Genomic DNA, 15,820 nt, shown 5'->3' with positions numbered 1-15,820 from the left:
CTTGTAGGCTGTCCCCAAAACACTCCAATATCTTTTCACTTTCTTAGACTTTACATGCATAAATTTTAATTGCAGCCTATTCTGGCTGCTAAAATATGTCCTATTTCCCCTACCAATTTTCTATACCCCAGGTACAGGTTTGCTTAGACAGCTGTGATAAAGAAGCAATCCTACGCCCTCTATAGGAGCTTACAAATTCCTTTAGTTTGAAACGATAGCCAGGAAAAATACTGAGTAATTAAAAGACTGCTATAGTTCTTCAGGTCTATAAAATCCTCTCATGAGCTGTCTTTTCAGAATGGAGAAAGAACCAAAACTGAGACAGTGGACCACCTCATCACCTCTCACTATATTTAATTTCAGCCAAAGTAGTATTTGCTATCCAAAGTCCTGCTATTATTTCCCCCTGCACACCTAAGATCCCTCAGGCATTCTGTCATTTACTTATGCATTTATTCCCCACCTCCATCACTGTAAACCTAATATTTTAAATTTTCTCACGTCCAGATTGTATACTCCTAACTTAGCGTACAATCACATCAGCTTTTCATAACAGTATCAGACAGATTTCCTCTACCAATAATTCCTTCATCATTCCTCCTTTTCACCTTCACATATGGGATTCTCACAAGTAGCCAGACCCTATGCTATTAGATCTTTTAAGTTCAGATTTTTTGAGAGTAGAAGCATGCTCCTTGATCATGTGTATTGGAGATACACACACTTATCTCATAGACCTGGAAGGGACCTTGAGAAGTCATCAAGTACAGTCCCTGGCCCTCTCAGCAGGACCAAGCACCACCCTTAACAGATGCTTTTTTAAAATCTAGTTGCCTCAAAACCCTAAATGGCCTCTTCAAGAGTTGAGCTCGCAACCCCGGGTGTTTACCAAGCTAATGCACAAACTCCTTAGCTATGCTTTTCAGTGTTAAACCAAACATCATTTAGAGCAGTGGTTCCCAACCTTTTCAGTAACAGCACACTTCAATGACTCAAACGGTTCCATGGCACACCCACTTTTTTCAGCCAAATCAATTGCCTTGCTGTCTTAGCTACAGCTGGAGCAGGGTCATCAATTCCTCTCCTCCCCTCCCACAAGGCTCTTTGCACAGCCCCTGGCGAGGGGAATTTGACAACCCCATGCCAGCACGGACTCAGGCAGCCTCATTGCTTGGGTTCCAGCTGGCACAGGGTCATAAACTCCACCTCTCCTCCCCCCATCTGGTGGCTCTGCAAAAAGATGCAGTGAGGGAAAATTTATGACTTTTCATGGCACACTTGGACAGTCCTCAAGGCACACAAGTGTGTTGTGGCACACTTGTTGAAAACCACTGATTTAGGCTTTGAAAATTATATGCTGTTCTCTAAAGTAAGGTACAGATGACACAGGGAAAAGCACCCAGGGCTTGATTTTCCCATTATCTATCTGCTATTGCAAACATTTTAAGTGTGCATGGTGGATGTAAAGTTCTATCAGAATGAATATACAGAATAGCGTAACACACACCACAAGATACAAGACAGTGGAGAAATAAGTAGATTGCTTCCCCCATAAGTTACTCAAAACTTAGAGGCCAGGCTTTAGAAGTCTGTGCAGGTGCATAAGTGGGGAACACAAGAGGGTGTCACACCCATTGTGATCCTGCAAAATAGGCAGCCATGGTGTTGACTGGAGAGAAGCCAATGCTCCCTGTTAATTCTAGCCATTCAAAAGGAGAAGAGTGGGGTGCTGCCCACGCACCAGGATATGTGCACACAGAGGAGATTCCTCTGCAATGTGAATTTCCAGGGAACTGCAGACGTTCTGGCTGGGTGACTCACATTGCCGATGCTGCCCAGAATCTATGAGGCACAATTTAGCCCTAAAGAAGTCTCAGATAAATGTAGATATATTTGAGTCTTCTCTTTAGAATTTTGAACAAGCTGCCTGTATAGAGACAGAATGGATGTAGTAGAACAGCTGTGCAACACCGATGTGGACTGTAAGCTATGGATCACTTCACACAGCATAGGCACCACCACCTTTTAAGCAGAAATAGCCACTGAAATCAATGAAGAATTCCATCTTTACAAAAATCAATGGTTTGCAGTACGGCCCAGTGAACGGATGATATGCAGAGTATAAAGTAGAACTGATGTTTATTGATATATGGAATTTTAAGGGAAAATTGCACTCTACTACATTGCTGTAAATTTGAAGTAGCTACTCCAAAGTGAGTGTATGCTGTCTTGTTATAGCAGTATTGGTCCCTGGATGAGATAATATTTTATTGGATTAGCTTCTAAAGGTATTACTTTACCCACCTTGTCTCTCTGAAGTCAGTGTAGTAGGTCAAAATATGCATAGATGTAATTGAGATCAGAATCTGTCCCTCAATCTGACCCTATGATTACATGAATAAAAATGAAATAGCAAAAATGCACAAAAATACTCATAATTAATAATGGGAGTTTAATGTAAGAATGTTTATGTACAAAATTTATGGGTGTTTTTGGTTTAAATAGTTTTTCTTATTGATTCTTTTTTTCCAAAAGATCATATGTATTCTGTTCTTTAATATTAAGGTATTGTAAGGTACCATTATTCAAGAACCAATAGTAGTATTTACCTGTAAGTAAAGTTAAGTTTATAAATGGCAGGATGTAACATTTAGGTATACTTTTTTGAGCTTTATATTCATTCTCTATAGCTTATTCTCCAAAATATCTGTTAGTCTACAACATGCCACAGGACTTCTTGTTGTTCTTGAAGATACAGACTAACATCACTACCTTTCTGATATAGCCACATAATGCAGCAGATTTAGAAAAATCATGTGATGCATTTGTGACTGTGTCATAGAAGACATTTATTTTTAAAGATATGTAAAAAGATGTCGCTAAACACTTCAGATTAGACTAGAGCCATCAGTATACAAATTCTCCATTGTCCCTCAGCCATTATTGACATAGCTGTAGCTTTTAACTGTTCGCCCTGTATTTAAATCCTAAACAGATGACTGACATGGAAAATCTCATCCTGTCCCTTTGCCAGCATGCTCCTCTGTAAGGTTTAAAATATTTGGTTCACTCCCCATATATTGGGCAAGATCACTGGCATGATAAGACAGACAGTTCCCTAAACTTCAATGGAGATAATTTTATTTACATCTGCTAATGATATGATCCAACCTTTCTATTCTATGTAGTAGTTTTCACTCCACCCTTCTCCAGTCTTTTCTCTAGAGTTTTTGGTGTGACCTTCTTCTTTTTAATATAGTGCTAAACTCAAGCTGCACAATTCAGTTTCCAAAAATTTGATTCAGGTTGCTTTTAAGAAGATATCTGAACTGGTTGTTAACAAGTTTTCCACTTTCAGGGAGACAGATTCTGGTCCACATTTTATGCCTTCACATTATTCAGATAGTAGAGTCATGAAGACAATAGAAGAACCTATAAAGCACAGCATACCCCCAAAATTCTTGTTTATTTCATAGAACATCAATGCACAGATGTCCTACTGAGACAGCAATTAAACTGAAACCACAGAGCTAAGATGTGTGCATCTCCCATTCTAACAGCGTGTTAAGGCAAAAATGTGTGTGACAATTTATGTGCCATCTATAGGCATTAAGACCCCAGTCCTGGTACAGTGTTTTCAGTAATGTGGACTGGTCTTACATGGTTTCAAAACAAGTACCAATGAGGCTGAGAGGTTCCCCTGCACCTGCTCTTTGGATACATTTTCTGTAACCTACCCCTGAAGAGAAGGGTATATTCTGCTCTCTTTGTAAACTTTGCATGAACCATGTTGGGTGTTTTATGATTCTCGTCAGAGGTTGCCAGCCAAGATTTTAGTTGGACCTTTGATATCAAATGCACAGGTTTATTGCTTTATACACAGGAGAGCCTCTTTTAGCTGGTAGGAGCAGTAGGCTCTTTTCTTCCACTCGCACAACCCAATGGAGTGTGGAAAAATACATTTAGCCAACATGTCACACCTTGGTGTTTAGCTGGGAGCCCTGTTACTTTCCTGTTTTCCAGTTTCGAAAGGCTGAGGGGCATCAATGTTCCAAAAGATCCAATTAGGACACATACTTGAGATTTAACTCTCCCTCACAATTTCATGTGACATAGCAAGTGGCCTTTCATTCACCTTCTGGTTCCTTGGAGTTACTTGTGTGGTTCAGAAGAACTTCCCAAATAGGAGACAATGGAACAGGCCCAAACTCCTTCTGGTCCCAAAGGAATTGTAATATCTGGTCACTGAATGAGTTTAATGTAATATGTGTTAATTTGCTTTATGTACCTGGTGCATAACTCAAAACACAGTTGAAACACTACCTATTTATTACTGTATACGGATGTGAGGCCTCTTGCAAAAGTTATACAACACACCTTTAAATGCATACGGAGACCACATCACAGTGCTATTATAATGTGGGAAAGTATTTCTGCACTATGCAATTTGTTCTTTATATGAGATGTCATGTTGCTTTCACACAAGTTCAAAAATCAGCCTTGTATGAAAGCCCTGTTTGTGCAGACATTTCCACGGTAATGAACTTTTGCTGAGCACTGTACTATTAATTCTGGTGGTTTAACATAAGATTTGCTGCTAGTTAGTACATAACTTTGGTCTTTGAAATATTAATTTTCAAGCCAAAGTTTACAAAGACAGCAGCACAATGAAATGTACTTATCTTGCTGAGTGGGCTACAAATTCATAGTTGTCTGCAAAGAGCAATTCTTTAATAAAAGCTTCCAACGCCTTCATTGATTAATATCTCTTGTCTGAATAGAAGAATTTGTATAAGAAAAATCTAATTTCTATTCCCAAGGGCAGGTTACAGGTTCCTGAATATAATATGTCTGCAAAGCAAAGGCCAAATACAGCTTAGGGGATAGTGCACCCCTTGCATAACACAAAGCAATGCTGAAAGGATCAGTTTCTTCTGTGTGCACACACCTGCCCAACTGTATGTTAATGGAGTTGCCGGACAAAACCCTGGGCAAACATGGATGACAGATTGTACCAAAGGCATTTGGCAAGTAAGTAAAGACCATATAAGCATTTTCCATATTCTTGAATGGTAAAAATTCATATCTGTAACTGTTCATTATAATCAAAGACTGCTCCATAACTCAGGTTGTACAGTGTTTGCTATAAATCCAGGGACTGACTAAGAAAACTTGTCAACATTTTGTTTGCAACAGAGAGAAATGAGATTTCTTGAACTTACCTACCACATTTTGGACCTTTTTGCTTGAGAATGGTGCTTTTAATGTTGTATTACTGTTTATTGCTCCCAAAACTTGCAGAAGAATTGGGTTAGATGATTTAATCATTATGTCACATTGATATTTTTAGCTCACAGCTGGTATTCCCTAAGACCAAGTAGCCTTAGGATTTTTAATGCCGCCATGCCTTACATATTTAAACATTTGTGTAGTATTTTTCCTTGCAGCATCTTGTATTAAGTATGTCACCTGTGAACTGCCACATATAGCCACTTTTGGTAGAAATACAGAGATCATTGAAGAATTCTACCTTTTAGATGCTCATGTCATAGTCTTTTACATTTTTCCTAACACTTAAAAAAAGCAGTCAAGTTGTTTTGACTGCTTTTTGTTTTGATAGTGTGTAGACTAGCACAGCTTCCTCTCTCTTCCTAACACTTAGTTTGAAATGGAAACTTAAACCTTATTCCAAAGGGAATTTCGAAGACTAGAGTTTATTTTGAAGCACCTGTATCTATATAGGCAGTTTGTGTTTCGAAAGCAGCACTTTCAAAGCATGACTGGCCACCATTATTCTAATGAGGTACTGAATATTCATATCCGTGCCTCATTAACCAGTTCTGATCATTGTTATTTAAATACCCCTTCCGAAAGGTAGGGGTAGTATAGAGACAACCACAGAGTTAAAAATCATACCTTATTTCTAGTCTACATTCATCAGCTTGCAGCATTTCAAACTCACTACGATGCTGCCGGCTAAATTAAAGAGCGAGCTACTATCAGATGTCTCTTCTATGCAGACTTTAATTAAGTCATTTCTTAACCCTCTCTTGGTTAAACTAAATAGATTGAGCTTCTTAAGCATCTCACTATTATGCATGTGTTTCAGACTTCAGATCACTCTTGGAATGATTTTATCTGGAAGAGATGATAGGGTAACCAACCCACAGCTATCTTGAGTCACTTATGCTTTATATATATCAGCACAACATTAGTTTTTTCTGATTCATTTGAATTTTCCCAGTGTTCCAAAATGAGTTGAAGAAAAATAAATATGCAGGGTATTCGCAGGCCAATTCTTTGAATTCTATTGGATGAAAGTTATCTGGTCATGCCAGATTTAAAAATCCTTAACTTCAATGTTACTGCTGGTCCATCACTAGCTAGGGATGATTTTAAACGATTTTCTTATCACTTATCACTATAATTCGGATTGCTTCTTTCCAGATACAGAAAACAAATATTTACTGTAATTTTAACCTTTATGCATAATGCAAACATTATACCTATATCATTATTAGAATGTCATTTGTCCTGATAAAATTAACGTATATCTTCTTCCTGTCTTTAATCCTGCTAACCACTGATTTTTAATGACAATTTTAGCTTCTCTTAAAAAAATGTCTGGATTTTCCAATTGCTGGTTTGTACTCATTGTTCTCCACTTCCCCATTTTTCCATTTGTTATATATAGAGGGTTTTTAAAAAGAAGTTGTACAAAAAGGCTTTCTTACACACTTGAAGAATAAAAGGGTTTTGTACATCTAAAGACATCATTCTTAAACTATTCAACTGTCCTTTATATATTTACATTTAAATTTTTCCTCATACTCAGTTTTGTTTGTAGTTCAATTTTATCTTGGGTAATTGGCCATTTTTAAGCATCGTGTATCTGCATAATTACTAGTACTATTATGGATTGGAACTATATTCATGTTTAGACTGGGACAGGGTGGACTTATAGGATCTAATGTGTTACACTGTTTCATTTTTGAGTGCAGTTGTATAATGAAAATAAAAGTCTATATTCGTAAGTATTATTTTTATGATAAAGAGGACTTGAGGTGAATTGTATTTCTTTCATTTCTTTTTACTGTGCAAATATCTGTAATAAAATAATATAAAATGAGCACTGTATATTTTGAATTCTATGCTGTAGCTGAAATTAGTATTTTGAAAATGTAGGAAACATCTACAAATATTTATATGAATTGTATTCTATCATTGACAGTGCAATTAAAACTGCAATTAATCCCAATTAATTTTTAAAATCATTTGACAGCACTAACGAAAATATTTTAATAGCATCATCCAATGCTGTCAGAATCACCTACTGAATGGAGTTCAGTCTCTACTGTAACAAACAATGTCAGCAAGATGACTAGACCACTTCACCAAAATGACAGTGCCTGGACATTTTATGAGGCTACACATATTGAAAAATCTTGCACTGGCATAGCTTGGTTCAGCTTTACATCACCATCTCCACCCTTGATAAATACGTAGTGACTCCTCTATCAAAACAAAAACAAAACAAAACATGTTCCTGCTTTTTGTACAGGAAGTGACACATAGCTAAAGATTTGTAGTCTGAACTAGGAGACTATCCATAAGATAAAAAACATCCCACTATTTTTATACTCTTCATATCCAAATCTGTAAGACCTTACGTGGACAATTTCAGATATCATTTGGCATTTGATTTTGGTTTTTTTTCAGATTAGTGCCAGCACATTTAATTTTATCACCTTGTAGGAGTCAACTTAAGAGAAAAAAAAAAAGCATGGTACAGTCTTGGCTCCCAGACACCCTGAAGAGGGTATATGTAACAGTAACTTTTCACCAGCCAGAAAAGTTTGCTTCCAAGCTTGAGTATTCTGGACAATATAACTGTGCTACTACAAAGCTAGTAAACCGCTCGCAGGATGTCAGTACTTAATTTTTAAAGTAAAGTCTACTGTGATTTTTTTAAAAAATAGTTTAAAATTAGTTTTAAAATAATCTTCCAGTCTAATTAACACTGCCTCTGCAATTTCTGCATTAGCTCCTTGAGTGTTGGCGAGCCTTGCACATGCAGGAAGCACATGGTTTACTACACTATGATAAAGTTCAGTGGCATACTGTCATAGGGCCATAAGGATGCCAATGTTGATCATGCACGGCATATGAATACAGCACTTAAGAAGCTAAAAGAAGAAGACTGAAAGACAATCCAGGGAAAAAGACTAAAATTAATTTTAAAATTTTCAGATGAAAATCATTATTTTATTTGTACTTCTAAAAGCTTTTCCGAATACATCCTAGTTTGAAGCAATAGGGTACAATATTTAAGTAATGTTTAATGCAGAAATTGGAGAAGGTGCTGTATTAGATCAGCCTTCATTATCCTATCTTTGGTTAGGAGATGTGTAAAACTATATTGTAAATATGAATAGCCCAAAAACAGTCTACTTACCAATGCACAGAGCAGATCAACTGCTTCTAAGATCAATTCTTGGTGTCCAATACGAGTGACTCCCAGTTCTTCAAGTTCTTGATGAGTGATATGCAACAACTGTTCTCCATTGATTTTTTCCCTTTCAAAATTTTTAATGTATTGCTGGAGGCAGTCATCAAGGCCTGTTAAAAGAAAAAAAAAAACATGTTCAGAGGAGGATGCCCAAGAATATCAAAACTATAATTCAGTCAGTGTATAATTTCCCTATGGAGCTGAGACAAACCCTTTTGTGATTCTTAAGGAAGGAAGTGCTTTATAAAAGTAAGGTGCCATTGACCCTGTAACATGGGGAATACATGGGGTGCCAATATGGTTACCGTCAGCCATTAATGCTTCCACCATATTTATTTTCTTTATTTTGATTTACATCCTAACTTAGAGACCAGAAAATGATCATATAAAATTAAGCTCAGAAAGTATTCCTTCTTAGTGTGGGGTCTGGGATGGAGGTTGGTTGTAGAAGTGGGGTGAAGGACAGGGCTGCAGGTGGGGGTGTGGAGGATCTGGGAGGCAGTTTGGGTGAAGGCGGGGGTGCAGGGCCTGGGTGCAGGAGAGGATTCTGACCTGGAGGACAGACATAGGAGGAGTCTGGGATGGAGTTGTGCCCCAGGATGGGGTTCAGGAGGGGGTGAAGAGGGTTGGGAGCAGAAGGTTGGAGGGAGGGAGGGAGGGAGGGAAGGAGGGAGGAAGGGCCTGAGAGGACTGGGATGGGGTCCTAACCTAGGACAGCAATGCAGAAGGGGGTGCAGGGACTTGGGTTGTGACCAGGGTTAGAGGATTGAGATGCAAGGCCTGGGAGGGGGTTGTGACCTGGAGGAGAGGTGTACAAGGGGGTGCAGGGTCTGGGAAGTGGTACGGATGCAGGAGCTGGAATACAGAGGATTTGGGTTACATGGGGTAGGGTTACAGTAGGGGGGTAGAGAGTTGGGGGAGGGAAGGACTGGGGTGCCAATGGCAGGCTCTGGTCAGGAGGCACTTACCTAAGCAGGTCCCTGGCACAGCCCAGCAGGTACCTTAGCCAGGGTCCCTGACTTCCATGAACGCACATGTGCTCAGAGAAGCTGCAGGGGCCATACATGCTGCTCTGAACAGAACACTGGGAGCCCAGGGGAAGGATATGTAACATACTGCCTGTCTTGCAAATAGGAAGCTCCTATTGACCAGAAATTGGCCAATGGGAGCTGCTGGGGGTGGCAGCAGCATGAGATGCCTGCTTCCCCATCCCCCGGGCCCTCAGTTTTCACAGACACACGGCTGTTCTGAGTGCCGACTGGGGAGCAGGGCAGGCAGGGAATGAGCAGAGGCTCCTGCAGGCCAGATCCGATGGCTTGGAAGGCTGAATCCAGACCATATTTGCCTGACCCTGGGACAGGCAATGTAGCATGTCCTGAATGTCAAACTATTATTTCTTTTCCAAATGGTGGGAAAGTGTTTCCAAAACTGAAGGCCCCTAATGGATGACACCTTGCCAGAAGTTTCTTCTTGTATAAACAGAACTCCAGCTTAATGCTGCTGCTGCTGACTGCTTCTGTCTCAGAATTTACACAAAAAGCGTCACAGTGTTACTCAAAGGCACTTGGGTCACATGGATAAAAATCAACAATTTAAATTCCAATGGAAACCATTAGTAGTGATATCACACTATTCAAACATAGCAATTTCTAGTTCTAATACATTACTCCCCAGAGAATAATTTCCAAGTGCAAGAATTCTACTAAAGACAGCATTCTACATTTGGAGGCAGTGCTCTCTGAAGCTAAGCTTGCAGACATTAACAGGCTTAGGTGAAGGCTAACCAAATCAGCAGCATATCCTTCTTAGGATCTCTTTTCTAAGGCTATTTAAGGGAGCTTGCACTTGAATGAGTTCTCTGTTCCTGACACAGTGTTCGGAAGAACCCCATCATGCATACTCAGCCTATATGAGAGCAAAACTATCACTGTACTCAGAAATGATATAAAGTTCAGCAGATTCATTTACCAGAACTCCACCAGCAGCACTTAAGTGTTAAGGTCTCTGCCAGAGACCTACGTTCTTTAATTACACAAACACTTAAGAAAATAGACAAACAGAGAATTTTGTTTCCATTCCAAATTCAGAATTCATCTAGCAAGAGTAATGGATTTAGTAGTTGTCATGGTATACTAAAGCCTAAATCAACAAGAAACAAATACTGTAATCTAAACATAAATCTCTTTCAATCCTCCAGAAATGGTTTCACAGCAATACATGTTTTAAACCTGAGGCCAGGACAATTGCTCTGCATATGTAAAATGTTCAGAATACAAATTATGAGACCTATTTCTCATCTAGTGAAAGTTCAAGTATTTGAAAGTTGCCTTACGGACTGGACTTAGAATATGGCCAAAGAGAACGCTACACTGGCATTGCCTTACATTGTCCTCATGTTAGACAAAAATCTTTTCTTTTTTTCCCCACTAAAGTTCATGGGGAACCACCTTCCTTCGAAGAAAGGACGGTAATTAGGGTGTTGGGAGTTTCCTAATGAATTTCTGCAGTGCATACTCAGCACTTCATTAAGCAAATTCCCCCTCCTCCCCCCGGGCAACTTCAAAGTTTTAAACTTTGAAGTACTGGCTCGTGTCTAGCCACGGCTCATGCGCCGGTACTTTGAAGTGCCAGGGCAATTTCAAAGACCTTTTACTCCTCAAACTTTTGATTTAAAATTTCAAAGTTGCCATGGGGGGAGTTTGCTTAATGAAGTGCTGCATATGCAGCGCAGCACTTCATTAGTAAACTCCCAACACCCCAATTACCCTCCTTCCTTCAAAGGAAGGTAGCAGTGTAGACAAGCCCGAAATGGATTTTCAACCACGAGGGTTTACTGTAGAGTTTTCCATTACATTGAATGGATGATTGCTTCTGGTTCTTTTCTCCTACAAAGGAACAGGAAGGTTCAAAACTCATCAAGACTGTCAATCTAAAAACCCCAGAAGTTCTGAGCCATCTAAAAAAGACAACTTATCTCCCTGGATTACCTTCCAGGTCCCACAGAACCAGAGAAACGTGGTGTGACCAGCATGGGTGACCTAAGCAGACAGGGGAAAGCACTGAAAAAAAAATCAAGAAATATTAGGGCTACAACTGAACTACAGCAAACTTTTGAAACAAGTTTTTTCTGAAAGATCTCTTCCTAACAAACTTCTTTTGAAAGAGTGTGTCCACACACAAAAAAGTGGGTCAAAAATCAATTGGCTGTTTTGATAGAGAGTTTCCACATATCACCCATTATTTCGAAAGAACAAGCCAGGGACTGAAAACTCCAGTGCCCTGAGGACTGCTCTTTCAGAAAACAAAACAAAACAAAACCACAGGCCTCCAGAGCATCTGAACATGCTTTTCTTCGAAAGAAGCTTTCAACAGAAGGTGCTCTTCGTGATCTGGGAGCAGAAGAGGGCTTCTGGAAGAAGAGCTAAGTTCTTTCGATTTTGGATCAAAAGAATGCATTTTGTTTGTAGACGTTCCATGTGTTCTTTCAAAAAGGGCCAGATTTTCCGAAAGAACTTGCTAGTGTAGATGCAGCCTATATGAATACCTAAATAGCATCTGAAAAAAGCCATGTACAAATATGAGTCATTATTTTCATTGTAGAAATGCTTTGAATTTTCTTATTAACACAATATAAAAGAAATAAAGCAGAAGTTATAGGAGGCTTCAGTGCTACAATATACTCACATAAAGGGATGTAAATCTATGACTGCTAGTGGTTATCCTTTTTTTTTTAAGATGATACTATTTTCCATAAGCAAACAAACAAATCTCTCAAGCAAATGGGTTTATTTTAGAAATCAGAAGACACAGTTTGGCAATGATAACAAGAGACATGTATTCCTCTGGGGCAGCATAGGCATGTTGAATAGGATGATGAATACAGTACTTTATGAACTTCCTCGAAGACTTCCAGCAAGTGATCACCCTCCATTAGTCTATTAGCATAACCTTCCAAACAACATCTCTAATAAATGTAATAAACTCTGGCATTTATTTCCAGATTTTTACCATACACCATGTGAATCTTCATAGACAATGCTTAATAGCATAAAACATTATTGGACAGTGTGATATAATATCAAGAAATGACCAAATATTCAGGCGTAAGGGTCTGGCGGCAGAGGGGCTTTTGCCAGCAGGGGCATGTCAGCAAGGCCTTTCTTGGCAGCAGCCCCCTCTGCTGAGACCGAGCTCTCACGCGGCTATGCTAATGAGCTGTGGGACCATGTTAATGAGCAGCCATTTGCAATTTCAAGGCTGCTCATTAGCATGGACCTGCCAGGAAAGCCGCGCCACGTAAAGCCAGCCAGAATGTTTAGCTGGCTCTGAAATTCAGCTCATACTTTTACTTTTTTTTTAATATTATATATGATTTTCTTTTATATTAGTATTGTAACAGTGTTTTATGTAGATACTGGATAAGAATTTTTAACTGAGTTGTAAATGTTATAAATTGTAGACTATAACCACAAAAACCTATTGATCAAAGGGCAGGCAACCCGAGACTAAAGACACACTTGTCTGATGTAAGAGATCAGTTGGTTCAGATAAAATCCTATCTCAAATACCAGACTTCATAAAATATTTATGTTTCAGAACAAAGTCCTAACTTTAAAAGAATACAAGGATGTTCTGTTTAGGATAAAGAGGTATGTAGAGATGTTATCAGAAATAATAAAAATAATCTTTTTAATCCCCCTTTTAAAAGAAAAGTGTCTGTTAAATCGACCAAAAGGTGCTAGCAATAACAATTTTTATAAATATTCCAAACTCCTCATTAACAAAAATACATGTAAATTAAAAATATGTTTGAAAATCCTTCATTATCTAAGTATTTAAAGATGGCACTAATTCCTTTTGTGATATATATTTGCAAAGGTTGTCTAAATGCAGACCTTCTAATGTACTAACTTCCTAATATCAATGCTATGTAAACAAAATATGATGTATGTACTACCATGGAATCCAATGACCATGATACACTGGTTACCAATACCAGAAGCCATTTGTTTATAAAATTATTATCATTTAATGGGGGAATGAATTAGTTATGGCAATACATAAGCAGCTTCTTTACCAAGTACTGAAAGACAAGAATAAACTCTCCAAATATTTGTTACAAATACACAGTTTTCGTTGAAGACTCTTTAAATTTAAATACTTTAGAAACTATTTAACTTTTAAAAGACTAATCTGAATATTGGAAAATATTTATATGTGATATAAAGGATGCTCAGACTTACTGGAAGCAGAATTTCACCTCCTATTAAACTGTGATGAATCTAAAGGTATGACTCAAATAGAAGAAAAAGTTAAAATATAATCTTCAAAATGCTCTGACAATTTGACCTGATGTGCTCAAACAAGTTCAGTTGATGTATGCCACTTTGTATCAGCTTATCATGAGCACCCTATTGCAGCAACACCACCTCCCTGCCTAGTGCTAAGCTATGGTTAATGTACTATGATCAACTCAGTGCAACTGTAGATATGGTGTTTCCTGTATTGACCCTAATAGTCCTCCAATAGCTAGTTGTCCAACAGTATCTGACAATGACTGCTCTGGTCACAGTTCTGAGCTCCATTCCCCATGGTCTTACAGCTTGGAAGAACTCTTCTCCTTTGAAGACCCCGTATTTTTCTAATGCCTTTTCCTGATTGCGTAGTTTGGCAAGCACATTTAGCAGCTCTCCCTTGTTGTGTGCAACTGCCCAACCAACCCTCAGGACTACAAACACGGAGAAGATGTGGGACCTCCAGCGTATGTGGGGAGAAGAGGCTGTGCAGGCATGGATTTGGACCAGTCACAGATCTGATAGCAAGCTGCAGACCTGCTGCTTTTACAATGAAATGTATGCTGGTGTAGACACCACCAACACCCCCCAGAGACCACTGCAAATACCTTAGTAGAGCCCAAGATGGAGATCCCTGCCATGAACAATGAGAAAGAGAGCTCTGTGGTAGAGCAAGAGAAGGTCCAGCTATGCCAGAAGCCAGGATCTGTTTGAGACTCCAAAGCAGTCTAACCAGGCTCCTTAATGGTGCTGAACATGTGCATTGCAACAGTCCTCACTGGGATTTTTCAATTCCCATGGGATTTCCTACTGACAGTAACAATCTGGTGTTGCAAGCTTCTACAGTGTTATCACCACTCATCTCCCAGCTGTCAATCCAGCTCTCATTCCAGCATCCACAAGCTGAAGAGCTAGTGTGAGCTCTGCACACAAATCGAAAAATGGGGCTTTTCACATCCAAAGGTTCTGCAGCCATGGCTCATCATCACGTCCTCTGTTAGGGTGCAACCCCTGAGTAAGTGCTTGATTTTTGGGCCCCAAAGTGGTGCTCCACCATCTGCAGCTGTTTCCTGACGACAAGCAACAACCTTGAGTTGTTTTTCACTAGGTCCCTCCACAATCTGTCCTTGAAGAGCCATCCTATTCTCCATTGTTATGACAGGCCCTGTGACTTTACAAATATGAGCAAGATCCATGCTTCTCTGAGGCTGCATCTAGACTAGTAAATTCTTTTTCTTTAAAAAAAGTGGCTTTTCCAAAGGACCCATGGTGCGTCTGCACACAGAGGGTACTCTTTTGATCTGAAATCAAAAGAAGGCTGCACTTTTTTCCAGTGGCCCTCTTCCTCTGCCAGATGAGGAAAAGTGCCTTTTTCTGAAAGATTCTTTCAGAAAAAAAGTGTGTAAAAGCCCCAGAGTCCTGTTTTTGAAAGAGGAGTCCTCATGGTGCCAGATTTTTTGATCATTGGCCTGTTCTTTTGAAAGACTGGGGCGGGGGGGGCTGTGTGGATGCTCTCTATCGAAGGAACAGATTGATTTCTATCCATGTTTTTGTGTGTGGATGCGCTCTTTTGAAAGAAGTTTTTTCAGAAGCGATCTTCCATAAGAACTTGTTTCGAAAGGTCACTGTAGTGTAAACATAGCCTCTGAGGTGACAGACAGTATGATTTTTTTACAAAACGCATGAAAATTATGAGATAGGGATGGCATTATTGGACAGAGAAAAGTACATGGCAGGATTTGCAGTGGTCTGTGGGGTGATAGCTCTGCTAGCGTATATCTGATTGTAAAAGTACATGGCAGGTACTTCATCCCTTGCTCCTAGCCAACCTGTGTGCCTGCAGGAATGCCTCACAGTGTATCACCACAATAAAATGGGCAATTAGATACTGCCAATTATAACTATTAAGAGACATTAGCTTAACAAAGATATTGAACTAATGAAAGGATAACAGTTAAGATTCCCCAGTCCTCACAGGAGTGTGTGTTCTCTTCCAAGGAAGTCAGGGAAAGGAAAA

General features: G+C 39.2%; 1 protein-coding gene across 1 annotated transcript in view; it reads right to left on the bottom strand.

Annotated features, from left to right (window-relative positions):
* LOC142020423 (connector enhancer of kinase suppressor of ras 2-like) overlaps window positions 1-15,820 on the bottom strand; it is a 581,534-nt gene that overhangs the window by 398,293 nt on the left and 167,421 nt on the right. Inside the window, exon 2 of the mRNA XM_075008216.1 lies at window positions 8,456-8,619. Within this exon, the coding sequence (XP_074864317.1) occupies window positions 8,456-8,619 (164 nt within the window). The remainder of the gene's footprint in view (window positions 1-8,455; window positions 8,620-15,820) is intronic.

This window comes from Carettochelys insculpta, chromosome 13, assembly GCF_033958435.1.
Source record: "Carettochelys insculpta isolate YL-2023 chromosome 13, ASM3395843v1, whole genome shotgun sequence".
In the NCBI taxonomy this organism is placed as follows: domain Eukaryota; kingdom Metazoa; phylum Chordata; order Testudines; family Carettochelyidae; genus Carettochelys; species Carettochelys insculpta.
This window is presented reverse-complemented; position numbering and strand designations above follow the sequence as displayed.